The sequence below is a fragment of the Hypanus sabinus genome, chromosome 16, assembly GCF_030144855.1.
Source record: "Hypanus sabinus isolate sHypSab1 chromosome 16, sHypSab1.hap1, whole genome shotgun sequence".
NCBI classification, from domain to species: Eukaryota; Metazoa; Chordata; class Chondrichthyes; order Myliobatiformes; family Dasyatidae; genus Hypanus; species Hypanus sabinus.
The window spans coordinates 80,934,091-80,955,203 of NC_082721.1; the positions used below are offsets into that span (position 1 = coordinate 80,934,091).

General features: G+C 41.0%; 1 protein-coding gene across 3 annotated transcripts in view; it reads right to left on the reverse strand.

Annotated features, from left to right (window-relative positions):
- The window catches only part of ilf3b (interleukin enhancer binding factor 3b), a 74,964-nt gene that overhangs the window by 52,242 nt on the left and 1,609 nt on the right, over positions 1 to 21,113 (reverse strand). For all 3 annotated transcript variants that reach the window (XM_059992221.1, XM_059992220.1, XM_059992222.1), the window contains exons 2-3: positions 5,096 to 5,280; positions 389 to 615 (exon numbers count right to left, since the gene is read on the reverse strand). In XM_059992221.1, the coding sequence (XP_059848204.1) occupies positions 389 to 615; positions 5,096 to 5,098 (230 nt within the window). In that variant the 5' untranslated portion in view covers positions 5,099 to 5,280. The remainder of the gene's footprint in view (positions 1 to 388; positions 616 to 5,095; positions 5,281 to 21,113) is intronic.

The window sequence follows — 21,113 nt, forward strand, 5'->3', positions numbered from 1 at the left end:
ACTGGCAGAGATACATTGGTTTGAATAAGCTTCCTTCTCTGCTGCTTAATTCCACAAATTTGAATTTCCCCTACAAGAGTGCTATTGTAAGCAAGCACTAATCATCCTAAAAACAGTTCAAAGCTTTCCATACAAGATGCTGTAGGAACTCAGCAGAACAGGCAGCATCTATGGAAGAAATAAACTGTTGTTACAGGCAGAGATAAAGGGCCCCGACTCAAAATGACAACAGTTTACTCCTTTCCATAGCTGCTGCTCGACCTGCTGAAGTTCTCCAGCATATTATTCTGGATATTCAGCATCTGCAGAACCTCTCATATTTATTAATGCTTTCTTACCACTACCCCAACCCCCATCCCCAGTTAGCTAAGATGCAGTTCTTACATACCCTTCCTTGTTCTCGCCTTCTGTTGCAGGTTCTTCAGTTGCTTCAGTGACTTCTGTTTTAGAACTAGCCTTCTCCTGCTCATCCAACCAATCAGAAACTGCCTTCAAGGCCCGTTCAGTATGTGACACCATATTCTGTACTGCTTCAAGGTCTTCTTGAGTTGGGTAGATGGCAGCATGTTTTGCCATTACATGGCGGTCATCATTCACAAAAATACGCATGGGACGCTGGTAGGAAAACAAAGCATTTACATTGAAGCTAGGTAAACCATAATGGCAACATCAAATTCAAATTTCTCTTTGAAGTTAAAAGACTGTACTATCTTACAACTTGTACGCATATACCATATCTCACGGCTGGTACAGAAAACTTGAGAATATGTAAGGGATTGAAATCTTGTTATGTTGTGACCCTCGGTTGTCTTCATAAAATCTCCAAGCTATTTCTTAGGAGGTCACAGCCAGCTCATACAGAGTGAATTCAGGTAATTGGGACACTAGGACCACTACATTTGGCCCAATTAACCAAATTTTCTTGGCAATAGTTTAAAGTATAAAAAAGAAACTACCATTTCACTGACTAGAACAGTACAAATTAGAACACTACCAATACTACTGCAGCACTATTTAGCTCCTAACAGTTAATAACAGATTCATCCAGTGTACGCTGCACTAAGTCATTGAACATTACTGCACAGAACCCATCTCTTCAGCATATCTAATGCATGCCAAAATTTTTATCTGCCTAGTCCCATCAATCTGCACCTGAACCATAGCCCTCCAGCCCCTCCCAACTATGTATATTATCTAAAATCCAGAGGGTGACTTATCCCAGCTCATCAGCAAAACAATTGAGTTTTTCCTACTGTAACGTCTATTTTTCTTTTCAGTGTAGCTGAATCCTATCAGAATCTTTGATGATCCACAGCAGATCTGCATGATGCCGCCCTTGGAACTTCCCAACCAGTCGTGTATGTCCAAGCTTGGCCTGAAATTGGGCACCTTCGAGGACTGCACACCAGCGTCATACCCTGAAGCATAGTGGGAGCTGGAACATCGATCACAGCGAGTGGCTGGCGGAGGGCTCTGTACTTGGTAATTGGTGTGCCAATTCTTGAGCTGGGGAACTTGAAATAAAAAGCCACGCTTCAGACTAACAAAGTAGTGACTGTTGTTTCCTGTCACTGTGGAGAGAGTGCCTGTGTGATGTCAAAATGTTAGAGTGGACAGTTAGTTTTTGAAGGACTGGAGACCATGGTCTCTCTTTGGGTGCTCTGCTTTTACATGCATAGTGGGTGGTGGGAATGCTGATGCTTTATGCTAAGTGTGGGGGGGTGAGGGTTGATGCTGCTTGCTTGTGGGAGGGGACAGGGGGCTTTGGGGGTTCTTATGTATTTTTCTGTCATTCATTCTGTGGCGATTTTTCTTCAGTTTCGAGGATGACTGCTGATAGCAAGAACTTCAGTTTACGTATTGTATACATTCTCTGACATTATACGTAACAACTGAACGAATGAAATGCTGAAATCAAACTTTCCATCAAAGCAACAAAAGGATATTGAAGCACAGCAGCGAGTGCTGGCTGCCTGTCTTTTGATCAGTTGCTCTGACCAGAGAAGGAAATGCCTGGTGCTGTGCCCAGGCCTGGTGAGCACTGTCCAAAACTTCTCCCCGTGTTTTTGGATTTGGTCTTTGGACTATAGACTATTTTTCAACCAGATAGCTTTTATATTCAGAGGCTTTTCGCCTGATTGTCTGTTTTTTTTGTGGGGGAGGGGGATTTGGGGAGTCAATGTGCCTGTTTTGTTTTCGTACTTTTTTTTGCAGGGAGGTGTGATTCTGGGGTTGACGTTCGTGGTGCTTTTCTTTTTTAAATCTTCCTTGGTTTCATGGCTACACAGTGAAATGAAAAATTTCAGTGTCGTATACTTTGATAATAAATTAACTTTGAATCCACCACTATCGCTAGTTGCTTGTTCCACTCTCTCACCACCCCAAGCTCCCCCCATATTTCCCCTAAAAAATTTCATCTTTCACCCATAACCACTAGTAAAATCTCACCCAATTAAAGTGGGGAAAGCCTGTTTGCTATATCCCTCAGAATTTTGTATATCTGTATCAAATCTCCTCTCAATCTTCTATGTTCTAGGGAATAAAGCCCCAACCTATTCAACCTTTCCCTATAACTCTGCTTTTCAATTCCTGGCAATATCCTTGAAAATTTTCTCCATACTCTTTCATACTTATTGTCCTCTTGCTTGTAGGTAAGTGACCAAAACTGCATACAATACTTCAAATTAAGCCTCACCATCTTAAGGCTGATTTATACTTGTGCGTTGCATTAACACCGTAGGTACCGCGTACCTACATTATAGGGTGACATGCAGCTCCCCAAAAAATTAACTCACGTGCTGCAGCAACGCAGACCGCAACAACTATGATTGGACTGCTTGGTAGCATCTCATTTCCTCCTATGCAATTCCGGTTGCTTCTTCTCCACCACGTCTGTACACCGATGTGAAATAGGAGGTTGGTCAAGAAGGTTCAGTCGCTTGACATTCAAGATGAGGTAGACATTGATTTTGCAGGAGAAGCCAAACAGTGGTAGTAGATAGTTGTCAACTGGACACCTGTGACTATTGATTTGCCACAGGAATTGATGCTGGGTCTTTTGCTTGTCATCTGGATCAGCAAATTTGCAGATGACACCAAGGTTAGGGGCAGTGTTTACAAGGAAAGCTATCAAAGTATTGAGTATAGGAGTTGGGATATTATGTTGAAGTTGTGTAAAGGCAGATTTATAGTTGTGAGATGTTATTTCCGATCCAGTTGCAGCAGGAGATAGAGGCCCGTGGTTTGGAACTTGTTGATGACAACTAAGGGTATGATTGTGTTGAAAGCCAAGCTGTAATCAATAAGCAGCAGTCTAACGTACATATTACTAATGTCTTGGTGATCCAAGGCCAAATGGAGAGCTAGTGAGACTGCACCTGTTGTAGACCTATTGCGGTACCAGGCAAGCTGCAGTGTGTCCAGCAGGCCTTGCTTAAGCAGGAGCCGAATCCAGCTCTGAACAACCTCTCAAATCACTCCATCATAATAGATTCGTATGCCACTGGGTGATAGCAGCTGAAGCACCTGATCCTGCTCTTTTTGGGCAATGGTCTGATTGCTGCCCTATTGGGCATTTATGAATCTTTCACAGCCTAAATTATTACCATTTAATTTTGTTCTCACTTACACACTAGCTCAGAAGCAGCGATTGAACATTTGCAGTATTGCATTATTACAATGATCACAGCACAGGAAACTGCCAATTAGCCCCTCTATGCTATGTCAGTACTGCAGGCACAATCTAATTCTGCTGCTGCCCTACCCCATGACTCTCACCTCAATGGTGTATAACCTTCTGAAAAATTCTGACAACTCATTTCCACCATTAACACAGCAGCATATTTTAGAGCCCAACCACTTACTGCTCAGCAGTTCTTCATCATGTCACTTATTCTTTGCTCTTTCAACCATTTACTTTAATCTACACCTGTGACTTACTCATTTCAAAGAACCACCACTAGCTATTATTTCCCATTCCTGTGATCATTTTGGTAATCACTTCCATATCCTCTCCAAAACCTATCTTTCCCATAAAGTGTAGCATCCAGAACTGGAGACAATACTCCATCTGCACTTAAACCAAAATTTTGTACAAGGTTAATCATGGCACCAAATTTGGAGGCTCTTACAAAAGTGCTTTAATAGTCCAATGCTTCAATTAACTTGCAGCCTGAAATCCATCCTTTAGCCCCTTTAGGCTTATGCTCTCTATTTACATTGGCTTTTCTTATGCATTACACCAAAATGCAACACCAATTATCAGCAGTAAATTTAATTCCACTGGTTAGTCTGTATTTGCTTTAAATCCAATACGTGCGTGCGCTCAAGTTGATCTTTTCTGGACACCATCAGACAATGGCAGCAATTGTAGTCCCAACACCTGGGGAACACTGCACAAGCAGATTAGAATAAATCACCAGGGCTCCAAGGTCTGCCCCACCATTCAATTATAACCTTGGCTGATACTTAGTGGCCTCAATAACTCTTCTGACAAATCTCCATAGCCTTCAATCTGTCAAATAATCCATCAACATCCAGTGATAACAATTAACCAGACAGCTAGAGTCAAGTAGCATAACACTTGCTATAGAAAGCTGAGAAACTTCTACAAAATACAAAACCAGTTATATTACAATTAGTATAAAATAATTACATGTACATAGATTATATTGGATTCCAGTTAATTTGGACACATTGGCACCAGCACGTTTTGGCTAATTAAGCAGATACCCCAATTAGCTGGAGCTTAATGGAACAAGTTAAAAAGGTATATAAAACAAAATGCTGTTTAACTGAGTAACAGACTAATAATGAAAACATAGAATAAATTAGATTATCAATACTACTATAGCACTATAAAACTGCATTAGAGGCTAATTGTTATTGACAGAGGAATTCATCAAATTCTGTACAGACATCTAGTGTAGATAATGAACTGCCTTCATACAATGTTATCACCAATTGCATCCTCCAAATCTCCATTTCCATAAGCATGGTTACTATTGAGTGCATTCTCAATGTCATTTTGCTAAAAATACAAACAAACTTACCTTTCCTAAAGGAAATCAGCCAAAATATTCTGCTTTTTACTCACCATTGTGCTTTCAGTCTCCACCTGCTCTTTCCTCCCACGTTTCCTTTGGCTCGGAGGGTGGTTCCTTTAACTCCCTGTGAGGTTTCTTTGGGGTTTTATGTAGCTTTTCCAAGGCCTTCAGGTGATAAGATTCCAACTACTCTTGAAAGCAGACACAATTGTACCCCAAATGCAACTCCTTATATCTACAAATCAAATAGGATTAATAAGAATTTGAAAAGCAAACATGAGGAAATCTGTAGATGCTGGAAATCCAAGCAACAGACAAAATGCTGGTGGAACACAGCAGGCCAAGCAGCATCTATAGGAAGAAGCATTGTCGACTTTTCAGGCCAAGACCCTTCGTCAGGACTAATGGAAAGGAAAGATAGTAAGATTTGAAAGTAGGAAGGGGAAGGGAAATGCGCATTTCCCTCCTCCCCCTCCAACTTTCAAATCTCTTACTATCTTTCCTTTCAGTTAGTCCTGACGAAGGGCCTCAGCCCGAAACGTCGACAGTGCTTCTTCCTAGAGATGCTGCTTGGCCTGCTGTGTTCCACCAGCATCTTGGGTGTGTTGCATTACAAGAATTTGTATATTTCTTCATCAGGTAATATACCTGATGAAATGGTTAAAATTAAAATTTATGCAGATTCAATGCACAAACTATAGATTAAAATCACAGAAAAAAAATCACAAGATAACACACAGAAAACGGAATCTAACTTCCAACTTTTCCAAGTTCGGATAAAATTAAAAATTTTACATACAAGTGGCCCCCACTTTTTGAACGTTCGCTTTACAACACCTTGCTGTTACAAAAGACCTACATTAGTTACCCGTTTTCGCTAACAGAAGAGTATTCACTTTTACAAAAAAAGACAGCGCACGCCCTAAGCAGTCAAGCTCCTCCCCTGGAACTGCACTCTAGCTGCCATTGCTTAAACACATGCCTGTGCGCATCTGTGCTTTATCTCCATTTATTTTGTGTTCCGTTCACATCCAAGTGGTTGGAATATCAAGTGCTTTTTTTTTTGAGTACCAGTGGATACCTTAGTTGTTTTGTTGAAAAATACTGTGCAGAAAATAACTTCGATAATAGATGTCTTTTGATTGTCGATAATAGTGCTGCTCATCCACCTGGCATTACTGAGTATAGCAGTAACATTTATGTTGCGTTCTTACCGCCGGATATGACATCGTTGCTGGAGCCGTACGACCAAGGCCAAATAGCCACAATTAAGGCTTACTATACGCAAAATGTTATGTGTTTTGTTGCAAGTACCATTGATAGAGAAGGCAACTCCAAAGCATCTTTGCAAAAGATCTGGAAAGAGTACAATATAAAATTGGCAATCGCCAACATTGGAGATGCTCTTGGTAGGCGAATAGGCGAAATGGCATTTGGAGAAAACTGTCCCAAAGCAAGGAACGATTTTAAAGGCTTCAAACCATCAACAATAAATACAGCAATAGTGAATTTGGCTAAGGAGGCTGGGTTTGTGGAAGTTGACAAAGATGATGTTGAAGAGGTTTTGGCATCCTATGACCAAGAACTGACAGCTGATGTAATTGCAAGAGGAAAGGATAATAATCGAAACCGAACGCAGCAGTGAACGGTCTGAAAGTGAAGCCATCCAGGAAATAATGTGAAGGAACTGCGCGAGACCTTTGCTGCGATTGACAACACGCAATGATTGCGGAAAAGTATGACTTTAATTTTGAAAAGATATGTAGGTTTAGAGGAGGTTTGCAGCATGTTTTGAGTGCTTACAAAGAATTGTTTGATAGAAAAATGCACAAGGTTAAGCAGTCAAGCACACTGTCGTTTTTCAAGCTTTCCACATCAGCAGATGAACTTCGACATCAAGGCAGGCAGATATAGAAGATGTTAGTGACCAGCCTGCCCTGATGGAAACAGACAACGATGACGACACCACACCTCAGACTCCTGTACCTACCATCACCCAACCTCCGATGACTCAGCCTAACACACCATCAGTGTGCTCGCTGTCTTCTCAATTCTACTAAGCGTAACTACACTGTACATACATTATTTCTACTTTATATAGGCTGTATATTTATCATATCATCCCTGCTTTTACCACATGTCACTGTTATTTTAGATTTTATGTGTTATTTGGCATGGTTTTGTAGATTTTTTTGTGTCTGGGAATGCTCACAAATTTTTCTCCATATTAATAAATGGTAATTGCTTATTCACTTTACGACATTCCAGCTTACAAACCATTTCATAGGAATGCTCTACCTTCGGCTAGCAGGGGAAACCTGTAGTAATTTGCTCACACTAAAGCATCCAAAGTATCAGCTATAAAGGTGGACAGACCATATATGAACAAAGGAACACAAGCATTATGCAAATCAACTATTGAACTTGCATAACAATACATCCTTAAAATCAGTCGATCTAGCAAAAAAGGTAATACTTTGGGTTGAACTTATTACAATATGTCCATGTTCTTCCTCACTGCCCCACGCCAACAAAAAACAAAATTTCAAGAATCTAATTAATGGGCTGAGTATTTTTTGTACAGTGTCATGAGTCAATGCAAGGAATAATTATTTGATAAACAAAGTCAGCAAACTACAGCATAGTACTCAGCAATGTACATAGAACAGCACTGTCATTTAAAGTAAAATTGGAAAGGAATGGAGGATTATGGGTTGAGTGCAGGTCAGTGGGACTAGGTGAGAGTAAGCGTTCGGCACAGTCTAGAAGGACCAAGATGGCCTGTTTGCGTGCCGTAATTGTTATATGGTTATACCCTACTCTTATTGATCTTAGAAACTGTATTGGCTGTTTCTAACTATCAATCCAGTTATAATTCCCAACTTTTCTTTCACTCAATATGCAATATTCCACCCCCACCTTCCCCAAGTGTCTACAAGAGTATCTGATTAAACAATTTAGCATATATAACACAAGTGAATCTGCAGATGCTGGAAATAAATAAAAACACAAAATGCTGGCAGAACTCAGCAGGCCAGACAGCATCTATGGGAGGAGGTAGTGACGACGTTTCGGGCCGAAACCCTTCATCAGGAGTGAAGTAACACGGGATGGTCAGAAGGGATAAAGTAGAGAGCTAGGAAGCGATAGGCTGGAGGGAAATAAGCTAGGGGGAAGGTGGAGAATTATGGGAAATAAAAGAGAAAGAAAGGTAGGGCTGGGAGGATTATAGTGAGGGGGAAAAAAGAGAAAGAGAACCAGACTGAAATAATAGATAGGGATGGGGTATGGGGGGGGGGGCAGGGGTATCAACAGAGGTCTGAGTTGGATGTTCATGCCGGCAGGAAGGAGGCTACTTAGGCGGTAGATAAGGTATTGCTCCATCGACCTGCGTGTGGCCTCATCTTGACGGTAGAGGCGGCCATGGACAGACATATCGGAGTGGGAGTGGTCTGTGGAATTGAAGTGTGTGGCCACGGGGAGATCCCACCACTGCTGGAGGACTGAGCACCGGTGTTCGGCGAAATGGTCTCCCAGTCTGCGGCGGGTCTCCCCAATGTATAAATGGCCACATCAGGAGCACCGGATACAGTATATCACCCCAATTGACTCGCAGGTGAAGTGATGCCTCACCTGAAAGGGCTGTCTGGGGCCTAGGATGGTGGTGAGGGAAGAAGTATGGGGGCAGGTGTAGCACTTCTTCCGTTTGCAGGGATGAGTGCCCAGAGGGAGGTCGGTGGGGAGGGATGGGGGAGGATGAATGGACAAGGGAGTCGCGTAGGGAGCGATCCCTGCGGAAAGCCGAGAGTGGGGGGGGAGGGGAGATGTGGCTGGTGGTGGGATCACGTAGGAGGTGGCAGAAGCTACGGAGGATTATACGTTTGATCTGTAGGCTGGTAGGGTGATAGGTGAGGACCAGGGGGACTCTATCCCCGGTGGGCTGGCAGACGGATGGGGTGAGGGCAGAGGTGCGTGAAATACGGGAGATGTGATGGAGGGCAGAGTTGATAGTGGACGAAGGGAAGCCCCTTTCTTTAAAAAAGGAAGATATCTCCGTTGTCCCAGAATGAAAGGGTTCATCCTGAGAGCAGATGCAGAGGAGGCGGGGGAATCGAGAGAAAGGGATAGCATTTTTGCAGGAGACAGGGTGGGAGGAGGAATAGTCTAGGTAGCTGTGTGAGTTAGTAGGTTTGTAGTAGATGTCAGTGGATAAGCTATCTCCAGAGATAGAAACAGAAAGATCTAGAAAGGGGAGGGAGGTGTCGGAAATCGACCAGGTGAATTTGAAGGTGGGATGAAAGTTGAAGGCGAAGTTAATGAAGTCGACGAGCTCAGCATGTGTGCAGGAAGCAGCGCCGATGCAGTCGTCAATATAATGCAAGAAACGAGGAGGACAGATACTGGTGTAGGCTTGGAACATAGATTGCTCCACATGGCCGACAAAATGGCAGGCATAGCTAGGACCCATGCGGGGACCCATGCAGGTGGCCATGGCTACACCTTTAGTTTGGAGGAAGTGGGAGAAGCCAAAGGAGAAATTGTTAAGGGTGAGGACTAATTCCGCAAGGTGGAGAAGAATGGTGGTAGAAGGTGACTGGCTGGGTCTGAAATTCAGGAAGAAACTGAGAGCTTGGAGACCTTCCTGGTGGGGGAATAGAGATATATAGGGACTGGACGTCTATGGTGAAAATGAGGCAGTGGGGGCCAGGGAACTTGAAATCTTTGAAGAGATGTAAAGCATGGGAAGTATCACGGACATAGGTGGGAAGGGATTGAACAAGGGAACATAAAACAGAGTCGAGATAGGCAGAAATGAGTTCAGTGGGGCAGGAGCAAGCAGAGACAATGGGTCTGCCTGGACAGGCAGGTTTGTGAATCTTAGGTAGGAGGTAGAAATAGGAAGTGCGGGGTGTGGGAACTATAAGTTTGGTGGCCGTGGATGGGAGATCTCCCGAGCTGATGAGATTGGAAATGGTTTGGGAGACAATGGACTGGTGCTCCCTAGTGGGGTCATTGTCCAGGTGTAGATAAGAGGAGGTTGTCAGCGAGTTGTTGTCGTGTCTCTGCTATGTACAGGTCGGTGCACCAGACAACAGCACCCCCGTTTATCAGCTGGTTTGATAAGGTTGGGATTGTTGCGGAGGGAATGGAGAGTACAGCGTTCAGAAGGGGTAAGGTTGGAATACATAACAGATCAATTCTAATTCAGATGTCATCCGCATAACTCCCTGATGTACATGTATCTCTATTTATGAAGCCCAGGATCCTACTTGTTTTACCTAGTTCTTTTTCATTCAAAAACTTTCAGCATTGACTCTTAGAAGCATCACTTTAAGTCAAAAGCTTGTTTGCTTGCTTTTGACTTCCCTTACATTATCAACTTTGCAATTGGGTTTTATATTATTTCTTTTAAAACAAATCAGGAAGCTGGCAAGCACACAAGCTGTGGTCTCATATGCACTTATAAAAGAGTCGTCACTGTAAGCCAAATGGCAAGATCCAATTACTTTGTCTAGTGTAACAAATAACACAAACACTCATCACCTCATTTTAAAAATAACTTCAGCAAAGAAACCAAGAGTGACTGCACCTTCATTTTTATTTAGAGGTAGAGTGTGGAATGGGGCCTTCTGGCCCAATTAGCTGCAACAGCCAGCAACCTACCTATCTCACCCTAACCAAATCATTGGACAATTTACAATGGCCAAATATCCTACTAACCAGTACATCTTTGAACTGTGTTGTGGTGGGGGGGGGGGGGGGGGGAAGCGAAGCAAGAGCACCAGGAGAAACACACACAATTCATGGGAAGAACATACATACTCCTTACAGACTGCACCAGAACTGAGCTCTGAAACACCGAGCTGTAATAACACTAACCACTACGGTACCATGGTGAGCTGAGAGTAGTATTGATACAGAAACCCAGACTTTCATTCAAACCAAGGCTAATTTTGATGATACATTTCCAGTCACTAAAATAATGTCCCTCAGAATTATCTTGCTGTCTATTTACATTTTTCTCAGGTGGAAATGAATATTGGTTAGTTTTAGACTTTTGAATATAACACATTTATTTCTGCTATCGAGGCAAGCTGAAGTAGTGACAGCTTTTATCCATTGGATAGCTGAGCAGCTTCATTAAACTCAAACATTATAAAAGTTGCATAGTAGCACAGGTCGTAGAGACACTGCCTCACATCAAAGACTAGGCCCAATCCTGACGTTGTATAGTGTAGTTTGTACATTCTTTTTATGACTTTGTCACATTCTCTCCAGTTTCCTACTATCACAGGCCAGAAGGTTAATTGGTCAGTGCAAACTGCCCTATGTGAATAGTGGGGCAAATGTGATTACTGTAAAACTAATGTAAATGGGTGGTTGATGATTAGTGCAGGCATGATGGGTAGAAGTATCTTTTACTGAGCTGGATCTCTCAATAATACTATGCCAAGGAGAAAGCTTAGGTTTTTAAATAACTGCTACTTTGCACATACACACACACAAAAAGTTAAAACACTAGATTTTTTTAAAATTTTCCTTCAATTGCAACATTTTGCTGTTTATTCATTAAATTGTTTATAAAATTGAAACGTCATAATTCAGACAATGCTCCCACCAATTTCTAGTGCCTTGCGCATCCCCAAACATCAGATCACTCACTGCAAAATTTCCATGATCATACTTCAATAAAGGAGACATATTTAAAAAAAAGCCAACATGAAAAAATAATTTCACTTCTACAGTAGATATATGAAAATTATACCCAGATTTAGTTCATAAACCTTTATTGAGCAATGAATGGTATACAATGGTGTCGTGGGAGTCAGATCTCTGGCTGTGTTGCCCAGAGACCCAAGATCTTTGGGCACAGAGCTCAGAAAAAGCAGCACAACAGACTTATCATAAACCACCAAGTTATTTACTGAATAACAACACAAACAAAATCCTGGTGGAACACAGCAGGCCAGGCAGCATCTATAGGGAGAAGTGCAGTTGACGTTTCGGGCTGAGACCCTTCATCAGGACTAACTGAAAGGAAAGATAGTAAGAGAAGTTATTTACCGTCTCCCCTCTTGCTGTGAAACAGATATGCCTCTTTCTCCCTTATTAGGGAGAGAGAGCCTGTGGTATGTAGAATACCGGGTGAACAAGTAGCCTTTGAGGTACTACACGTCTGTGCCTTTACTGTACGCTTGAGTGTTCAGTGGTGGGTACCAATGCTTTTATTTTGCTGGGAGGGGGGTTGGGATCATTTACTGTCATTCATCTTTTGGGGGCAGCCCTGTTTTTTATGAAGAAAAAGAATTTCAGGATGTATATTGTATACATTGCTCTCACATTAAATGTACCTTTGAAACATTTGAACATAGCTTTGAACATAAAGGCAGTTAATTAAACTGGCAGAATGGGACCAACATCCTGCAGGAAGTAATACCAGAAATAGAACAATTTTCCCATATAAGATGCGTAGCACAACATTTTTCAGCTGGCCCTGTTTTGCAGAAATTATGTCATATGTCTGGTGGAATTAAATGGAAATGAATTCATAAGCTCACTGGTGGCTTTGGAGGTGCGTGAAGGTTCCTCCATGTTTTGACAGTTGAAACGAGCATATAAGGTCACATGGAAGCACAACATTATTGTTACCTACACATGTTGCTTGGTTTTACTTGGTAAGAAGTAATAGCATTCAAGACCTGCCACAGCTGTCAAGCATTCTTCAGCAATTCATATTTGGTCCAGAATTGCAACTTTGCCCATTTGATGGCTTTCTGGGAATCATACCTGGACCTCTTGCATCTTACTTGGTTTCCAGACCTGAATGTCACTGATCTGCCCATCAGCAGACTGCAAATCTCATGATTCATCCAGGGCTCCTGGTTGGGAAAGAATGATTTTACAAGAACACACTCCTCTATGACAACTGTCCTTATACAGTCAGTAGTGTATTCATTCAGATTCTTTGAACACAGCCCAATCCAGAGTCAAAACAATCGCATAGCCACTCCTTTCCCTCCTGTGACCATCTCTTTGTTGTCCTCATCTCTGGAGCTGGTTCTCTGAATGGCAGCCTAGTCATGGAACAGTAGGCATTCCTTCTCATACTATAGCAGTAGACAAGAGTGTTGGGACCTCTGATGCTGCAGATTATATGCTGATTATTGGGCAGAGATGTCTTGAAACAAGCCCAATTGAAGTCCCCAATTATGATTTTAAATACGGTCAGAGTGGACTATTTCTTATTTGGTCATGGTAGCATTCAATATCTCAAGTGGCTGACCAGTGAGCGCTTTGGCAGTATATAAACTACAGTCAGGATCACAGAGGAGAACTCCACTGTTAAATAGAATGGTCAGCATTTAGATGTTCCAGATTGGGGGAACAAGAGTACGACAAAACTGCCGCATCTGAGCACCACAAAGAGCTTTAACATAAAACAGTGACTCCACCTTTGCCTTCTCTGAACAAGAGTTCAGTTCATCCTGAACAAGCCTTCAGGTCTTAATGACGCAGCAGCATATCCAGAGTGAACAATGTCTCAGTGAACACAAAACAGTGCTTCGTTTTCCTCCAATACAGCAATCACATCCTTAGGCCCTCAATCTTGTTCTCAAAGATCTGTACATTTGCTAACAAGATACTAGGCAGAGAGATTCTCATTCCTCCGCGTTACAGCCTAGTTTTGCCCTCCTCCCTCTCTTTCAGCCATGACGATGCTCCTTTTTCATTCATTGTTAATCCAGATCATTCACTTAGAGGGAACAACTGAGGTTCCAACATTGATCACTGTATATGTGAATGGTTATTCTCAGATTGGTAGGCTGTGATTAAATCTTCTACCCATTTCTTAGAAACATGTTAAATCCATTAATATTCAATACACACCACGGTGAATTCATTTTGTGTAGTAACCTTCAATGACCCCTTAAGACTTTTGAGAGTTCATACATAACTAGAATACCCTTAGTTATTGCTAGTAAGGACCATAAGCAAATGCCAAACATTGTCTGTTGTACATCCATACTAACAGATCAAATTAATATTTTCCAAATACCTGGGTTACCAATCCTTAACAAGATTTTAGCATTTTTCTCACTAGCACCTCAATAACTAGTCTATCATTACTTTTCCAGTCCCTATTTAACTCTTTTCTTAAATCAAAGTTAGAAGTTATACCACGTAATTTGTGTAAAGAATTCTACAATCTATATAACTTAGGAAGGTAACAAACAGGGTATTCACTTTATGAAAGTCATCACTGCAATCACCTAGTATGTTGATCATCCGGTACTGGGGATTTATTAACTTTTACTAATGTGGACAATAAATGTTTTTTTTTTAAAAAGTAACACACATCTTTCAGTTCCTTGTTTACTTCAGAAGTCCAATTTCCTAATAAATTTTTGAGCCAAAGAATTTTTGGAAAGAGTTGATATCTAACTTCTGACATTTCCTTATTCTCAATACAAGAGTATCTTTTTTCTTCAATTCATATGGGCAATGCAGATCAAGACAACATCAAACTGCTAATTTCCAAAAACCCTTGAGAAAATGGTAGTGAAAACTCCACTCTTCACTGTGTGGATATAGCCGCAGCACTGTTAGGAAATGTTCCAAGAATACTGACCAGACAATAAGGAAAGCAATGCAGTCCCAAATCAAGGTCAGCTTTATTACTATGTCACACATTATTATATTTTATTTAAAAGAAAGAATATCATACCCTGGTTTAAGACAATAAATTTTTCAATCTTCCCATAAACTTATACTATTTTATAATCATTCTTAAACAGAGCTTCTTAATTACCTGAATTCTTTCATAGGACATAGTTCTAAAATAGCCTTGCTCCAATAAATTCCTCAAGTCTTATTTTAAAAAGGTCCAAGTTGAACCTGTGACTTACAACAGGCATGATAGTAATCACTTAGTAATGGATTCCAACATTATACAGGACACGTTATTTCTCATAACTTCAAAGTAATTCAAAGGAAGACATAGGAGTCTGGGAATGAGCATCTAACTTCATGCTTACTTTAAGAATGAAGTTACTGATGTATGTAATTTAAATATTTATACATGTAACTTGTAATGAATTACTGAAACGAGCAAAGCTTAAATATACTTAAGATTACTGAAACATTATACAATTAAATTCACAACAGACACTCAATGTTAGGCTGAATGTGTGTACAGGCCCCCCCACCCCCGTTTTTCAAACGTTCAGTTTACAACAACTCGCTGTTACAGAAGACCTACATTAGTACCTGTTTTTGCTAATCAAAGAGGATTTTTGCTTTTACAAAAAAAGACACCCGCTTTATATGCGTGTTTACCCTGAGAAAGACTAACATGACCATGAAGCCTTGTGCGGGCAGTTGTGTGCTCATGCATGTACATGCCCATTTTTTTCTCTAAACCGATTTTGGCTCGCCGTCTTCCCAATTTTTGTAAGTGAAACTACACCATACATACAATATTTCTACTTTATATAGGCTGTATATTTATCATATCATTCTTGCTTTTAGTATATGTTATTTTAGGTTTCATGTGTTATTTGGTAGGTTATTTTTTGGGTCTTGGAATGCTCAAAAGTTTTCCCATATAAATCAACGGTTTCATAGGAACGCTCCACCTTCGGATAGTGGGGGAAACCTGTAGTTGCCTATTGTGCTTTCTGAAATAAAAGTCGTACATTTCATATTTTCCAACTGAAAGATTTTGGAAAGCAAGGAATTTCAGCAAGAGATACCAACTTATTCATTATCTTTACCACTGGTCTCCAAACTCTACAATAAAGGCCATCACCCAGCCCTGTATATTAGGCTGCCAATATTTTAACCCAGCTAATAATAGTTTGAAGTAATATCACATCACCTTTCCTCCTCTGCCCACTTGACAAATTTCATGTTTCTAGCTTTGGTCATTTTGCAACCACACAGGCCATCAGCTCAAACTTATTTCTCTATAGTTGAGATATGGGCCACTGTTAAAACAACAGGAAGACTTTGGTGAGTTAAATTTTTCATCTACATTCTTCATCACATGTGCAGTGAGAAAGGCTCCAGGGGTTGACATACGCTTTATGTGAGATGAGGGTAGTCTGGCAGACCTCCAACCCCCCCTAAAAATCACACCTGTAGCCGGTGCACTGAGGTAAGAGCTATGGGGAAGTTGTCACCAAGTTGCAGGAGACAGGCACCTAGCTGTCGGGAGAGGGAAAGGAAATGGGTAGTCAGTGCAAAGTACCCCCGTGATCGTGCCTCTCAATAATGTTTTGGATATCGTTGAGGATGACCAAGATGTTTTGGTGAATGGCTTTGGCTTCCGACTGGACAGCCAAAGTGTTTCAGGGTGCCTGGATCTGGGTGCTGAAACGTGGCAATTTGACATTTTAAACACTGGCACAGATAGACTGGAAGCTCAACTGTTGGGCATAGATTGAACTGATTCTGCTCGCCATCCTGCAAATGTTCATTCCCTTCTCCGCAGCACCAAGGCTGTGAACTGCTCCGACTGTTGTGCATTTCTATCCTGGGATTCACTTTGGTTCAGGGTGCTGCTGGCTTGTTTCTGTTGTTTGCACGATGTACATTTTTTCTCCTCTCTCTTTCTCTGCATAGTGGTTTTGGTCTTTTTTTAAAAATTGGGTTATTCAAATTTCTTGCTTTGTGGCTGCCTACAAGTGGATAAATATCAAGATATATAACCTGTACATCCCACAATGGGGCAGTTGGATACCATTAGACACAATGTGCAATAAAACTAAGAGGAAGAACTAGCAGACAGATGATAGGGCAAAATTGCAGTCAGTGGGATAAATTGCAATGTAACATGCGGGCAAAATCAAAAAGTGTGATAAAGATAGGACTGGGAGAATGTGTTATATTTGAATGCACGCATTATAGAGAATAAGGTAGATGATCTTGTAGGGCAGTTAGAGATAGATAGGCATGACGTTTTAAGGATACACACTGTACTGAAAGAACAGGCAGGCAGAGGGGATGGGGTAGCTCTGTTGGTAAAAAAAATAATTAAATCCTTAGAAAAAGGCAGTATAGGATCAGAAGATGTAGAATCCTTGCGAATAGAAAAAAAAAATCTGCAAGGGTAATTAGACCCTGAAGAGAGTTATATACAGGTCTCTGAACAGTAGCCAGGATGTGGGCTACAAATTACAATGGAGATAGAAAACATGTCAAAAGGACAATGTTACGATAGTCATGGGGGATTTCACTATGCAGGTAAATCAAGAAAATCAGGTTGGTGCTGGATCCCAAAAGAGAACTTGTAGAATGTCTGTGAGGTGGCTTTTTAGAGCAGCTTATGGTTGAGACTACTAGGGGAAAGTTTATTTTAGATTGGTTGTTGTGTAATGATAGACTTCAATTTGCAGCTTGAGAGGGAGAAGCCAAAGTCAGATGTATCAGTATTACAGTGAAGTGAAGATAATTGAGTTATGTGAGAAAAACTGGCCACAGCTGATTGATAGGGGACACTAGCAGGAATGACAGCAGAACAGCAATGGCTGGAGTTTCTGGGAGAAATTTGGAAGGCACAGGATAGATGTGTGCCAAAGTAGTAGTATTCTAAAGGCAGAATGGTGAAACTGCAGCTCACAACGGAAATCAAAAATAAAAAAGCAAGAGAGGGCATATAATAGAGTAAAATTTAGTGAGGTTAGAGGACTGGGAAGCTTTTACAAACTAAAAGGTAACTAAAAAATCCATAAGGAGGGAAGAGAAATACAAATATAAGTTAGGTAAGAATATAAACATTAAAAGTTTTCCCCCAGATATATAAAAGAGTAAGAGAGGCAAGAATAGACACAGGACAGCTAAAAAATGACATTGAAGTGGTTATAATAGGGACAAGGGAACAGCAGACGAACTAAATTACACATCTTCACCTTGGAAGACACTAGTAGTATGCCAGAAGTTTGAGAGTGTAGCGTGGGAGAAGGTGCTTAGGAAGCTAAAAGGTATGAAAGTGGATAAGTCACTTGGACCAGATAAACTACACCCATAAAAGAGGTCACTAGAGGGATTGTGGAAACATTAATGGTCTTTCAAGAATCACTAGATTCCAACATGGTGCCCAAGGGTTGGAAAATGTCATTCTACTCTTCAAGAGAGGGAGACAAATTGAATTATAGGTCAGTTAGCCTGATTCAATAGCTGGGAAGATGCTGGATAGACAAAGGAGTCCGTGGATTTTGTTTATTAAATTTCCGGAAGGCTTTTAACAAGGTTCAGCACATGAGGCTGCTTAACAGGATGAAAGCACGTTGTATTACAGGAAAGATACTAGCATGGAAAGGATTGGCTAATTGGCAGGAGGCAAAGAGTGGAAACAAAGGGAACTTTTTTGGTTGGTTGTGGTGGCTTGTGTTGATCTGCTGGGGTTGGTGTCGGGACTGCTTCATTTTATGATACATGTCAATGATTTGGATAGCTGATTTGATAGCTTTGTGGCCAAGTTTACAAACGATACAAAGATAGGAGGAGAGGCAAGTTAAGTGGAAGAAGCAGGGCTTAGAGTAAGTGAATGGACAAAGTGAAAGATGGAATACATCTGCAAGGAAGTGGACGGCCATGTACTTTGGTAGAAGGAAAAACAGACTATTTTCCAAAACGGGGAGAAAATTCAAAAATATGAGGTCCAAAGGAACTCGGGAGTCCTCATAAAGGATTCCCTGAAAATTTACAGGTTGAGTTGAAGGCAAGAGCAACATTAGCATTCATTTCAAGAGGACTAGAATGTAAAAGCAAGGATGTAATGTTGAGGCTTTATAAAGCACTGATTTGGCCTCATTTGGAATACTGAGAGTAGTTTTGGATCCTTTATCTGAGAAAGGATGTGCTGACCTGGAGAAGGTTCATGAAAATGAGTCTGGGAATGAAACTGTTGCTGTACAAGGACTGTTTGATGGCCCTGGGCCTGTACCCACTGGAATTTAGAAGAATTTGGGGGGGGGGGGGGGGAGGGAGAGAGGGGGAAATCTCATTGAAACCTATCAGATGTTGAAAGGCCTAGATAGAGTGGATGTGGGGAGAATGTTTCCTATATTAAAAACGAGTCCAGGACCAGCAGGCACAGCCTCATAGTAAAGTCCATTGAGAAGAGATGAGGAGGAATTACTTTAGCCAGAGGATTGTGTATCTATGGAATTCGTTGTTACAAGCAACTGTGGAAGCCAAGTTATCAGGTGCATTTAAAGCAGAGATTTATAGTCTTGATTAGTCAGGGTGTGAAAGATTACAGGGAAAAAGCCAGAAAAATTCAGTTGAGAGTGAAATGGCTGAGCAGCCATGATAGGCCGAATAGCATAATTCTGCTCCTACCTCTTATCAAAGAGATCTCCTGCTGCCACTGTATGTTCATCGGGATTTCAAATTAAATATTATGGGAGCTCATTTGTATGTACAGGCATTTGTAACCTAGAGATACCATGTATACCAAATGTCTGGACTCCGCAGCTGAAACTGTTTACACACACACTGAATCTAAAAATTCAGAGCAAAATCTGAGAAATCTTCTGATGTTACAACCAAGTTGATATTGCATTTTAAATATTAACCGACTAGCTCTGTTTAAACAAGGATTAGTTAAAAAACAGATACTGAAAACTGCAGAAAAATACTAGTTGTAAATTTAGACAATTTAACCTATTAGTAAATTTAGACTATTAGGAGCTGTAATCAAAATGTGAAGGTAAAAATCAAGCTGCAATTGTACCCAGCTCCGAACTACTCACTCTAATCCTATCGTCCTTTCAGACATTCTCATACAATCATGATGTCAAGGAATCTGGCACTCCAGCATGAAACCCTCATGATTCAGAGTGTAGTATTTGGAAAGTTGGGTGATCAGAGCAGTCAACCAATGCCGTGAAGGGGGAAACAAACAAAAAGAGGTACACCTGCACAATAAGGCTAATGCCAGTCACTGCTGAGCACTGGCTGCTCCTGTGGCATGTCGGAGCACTGGCAAGCTGCAAGCTCTTATTAATCTTATTAGGCATTAGATGACAAAAAAGAGTGTCACCTTCTCTGCTTGGCTAAGAACAACTCTAATCCAAAGATATTTCCAAGCTAACAATCTCAAACTCTGGGCCAGGATGCACCCATACAGCAGAGGGGAAACTGTAGCTTCCATCACATCTAACACAATGTCAAGAGAGGCTCATATCCAGAGAACGGCAGACTTTAAAGCATACTACTATTCACCAGCAAAGGCCTGCACTAATCTCAGCATCCAGTACATCATCCCTACCTGTCAAACACTAGCATTCACTAGCAGGCTCTCCATAGCAAACCACAGACTCAATGCTGGGAAAATGTCAAGTTTCCACACCGCAGCAAGGGCATCACACAAGGAAAGAAGTTCACATTAGGTTCCCTAAAGAATGGCAGTACTGCCAGTAACAATTTCTATAACTAACAATCGATCATTTTGAGTAATGATTCCATTAGCAGTTCAATTCGGGAAATTTCACTGAAGTACAAATTGAGGAGCACTGGTTTCGTGCATCACGAGTTTTGAATATTCAATTCGTTCACACACAGGTCAGGTGCATGAATGATATCTGGCAATTTTCTTGCTATCAAGGAAAAATAGAAACATTCCAATAAAAACCTCAGTCTTCCAGAGGTGAAATACGAAAGTCTGCAAATACAATATACTTGTTCATCTTTCAACAACTTCAACTCTTTCAAACCTTATTTTGGGTTCCCTCCTCCCAGCCCTCTCCCCTAATAAGAGTCACACTCCAATCAATACTCCTTGAAACAGGCCATCTATGATGTAAAGTGCAAATAAATGCATGCACACAGGATGCCACCTTCAAAAACAAGCACACTACTGTAACAAAAGTCAACTGAGTACGTCAAACAGAACAAAATGAACATCACAAAACAAAGTTGTATTGTTGAAACTTCAGGATAATAGTATGGATGCATACCCAAGAATCTTTCAACCACACAAATTATATTTTGCTCTTCAAATAATTTATAAAGTTTAATATGTCAAATAAAACACACTAAGATTGGCAATTATTGGTTATT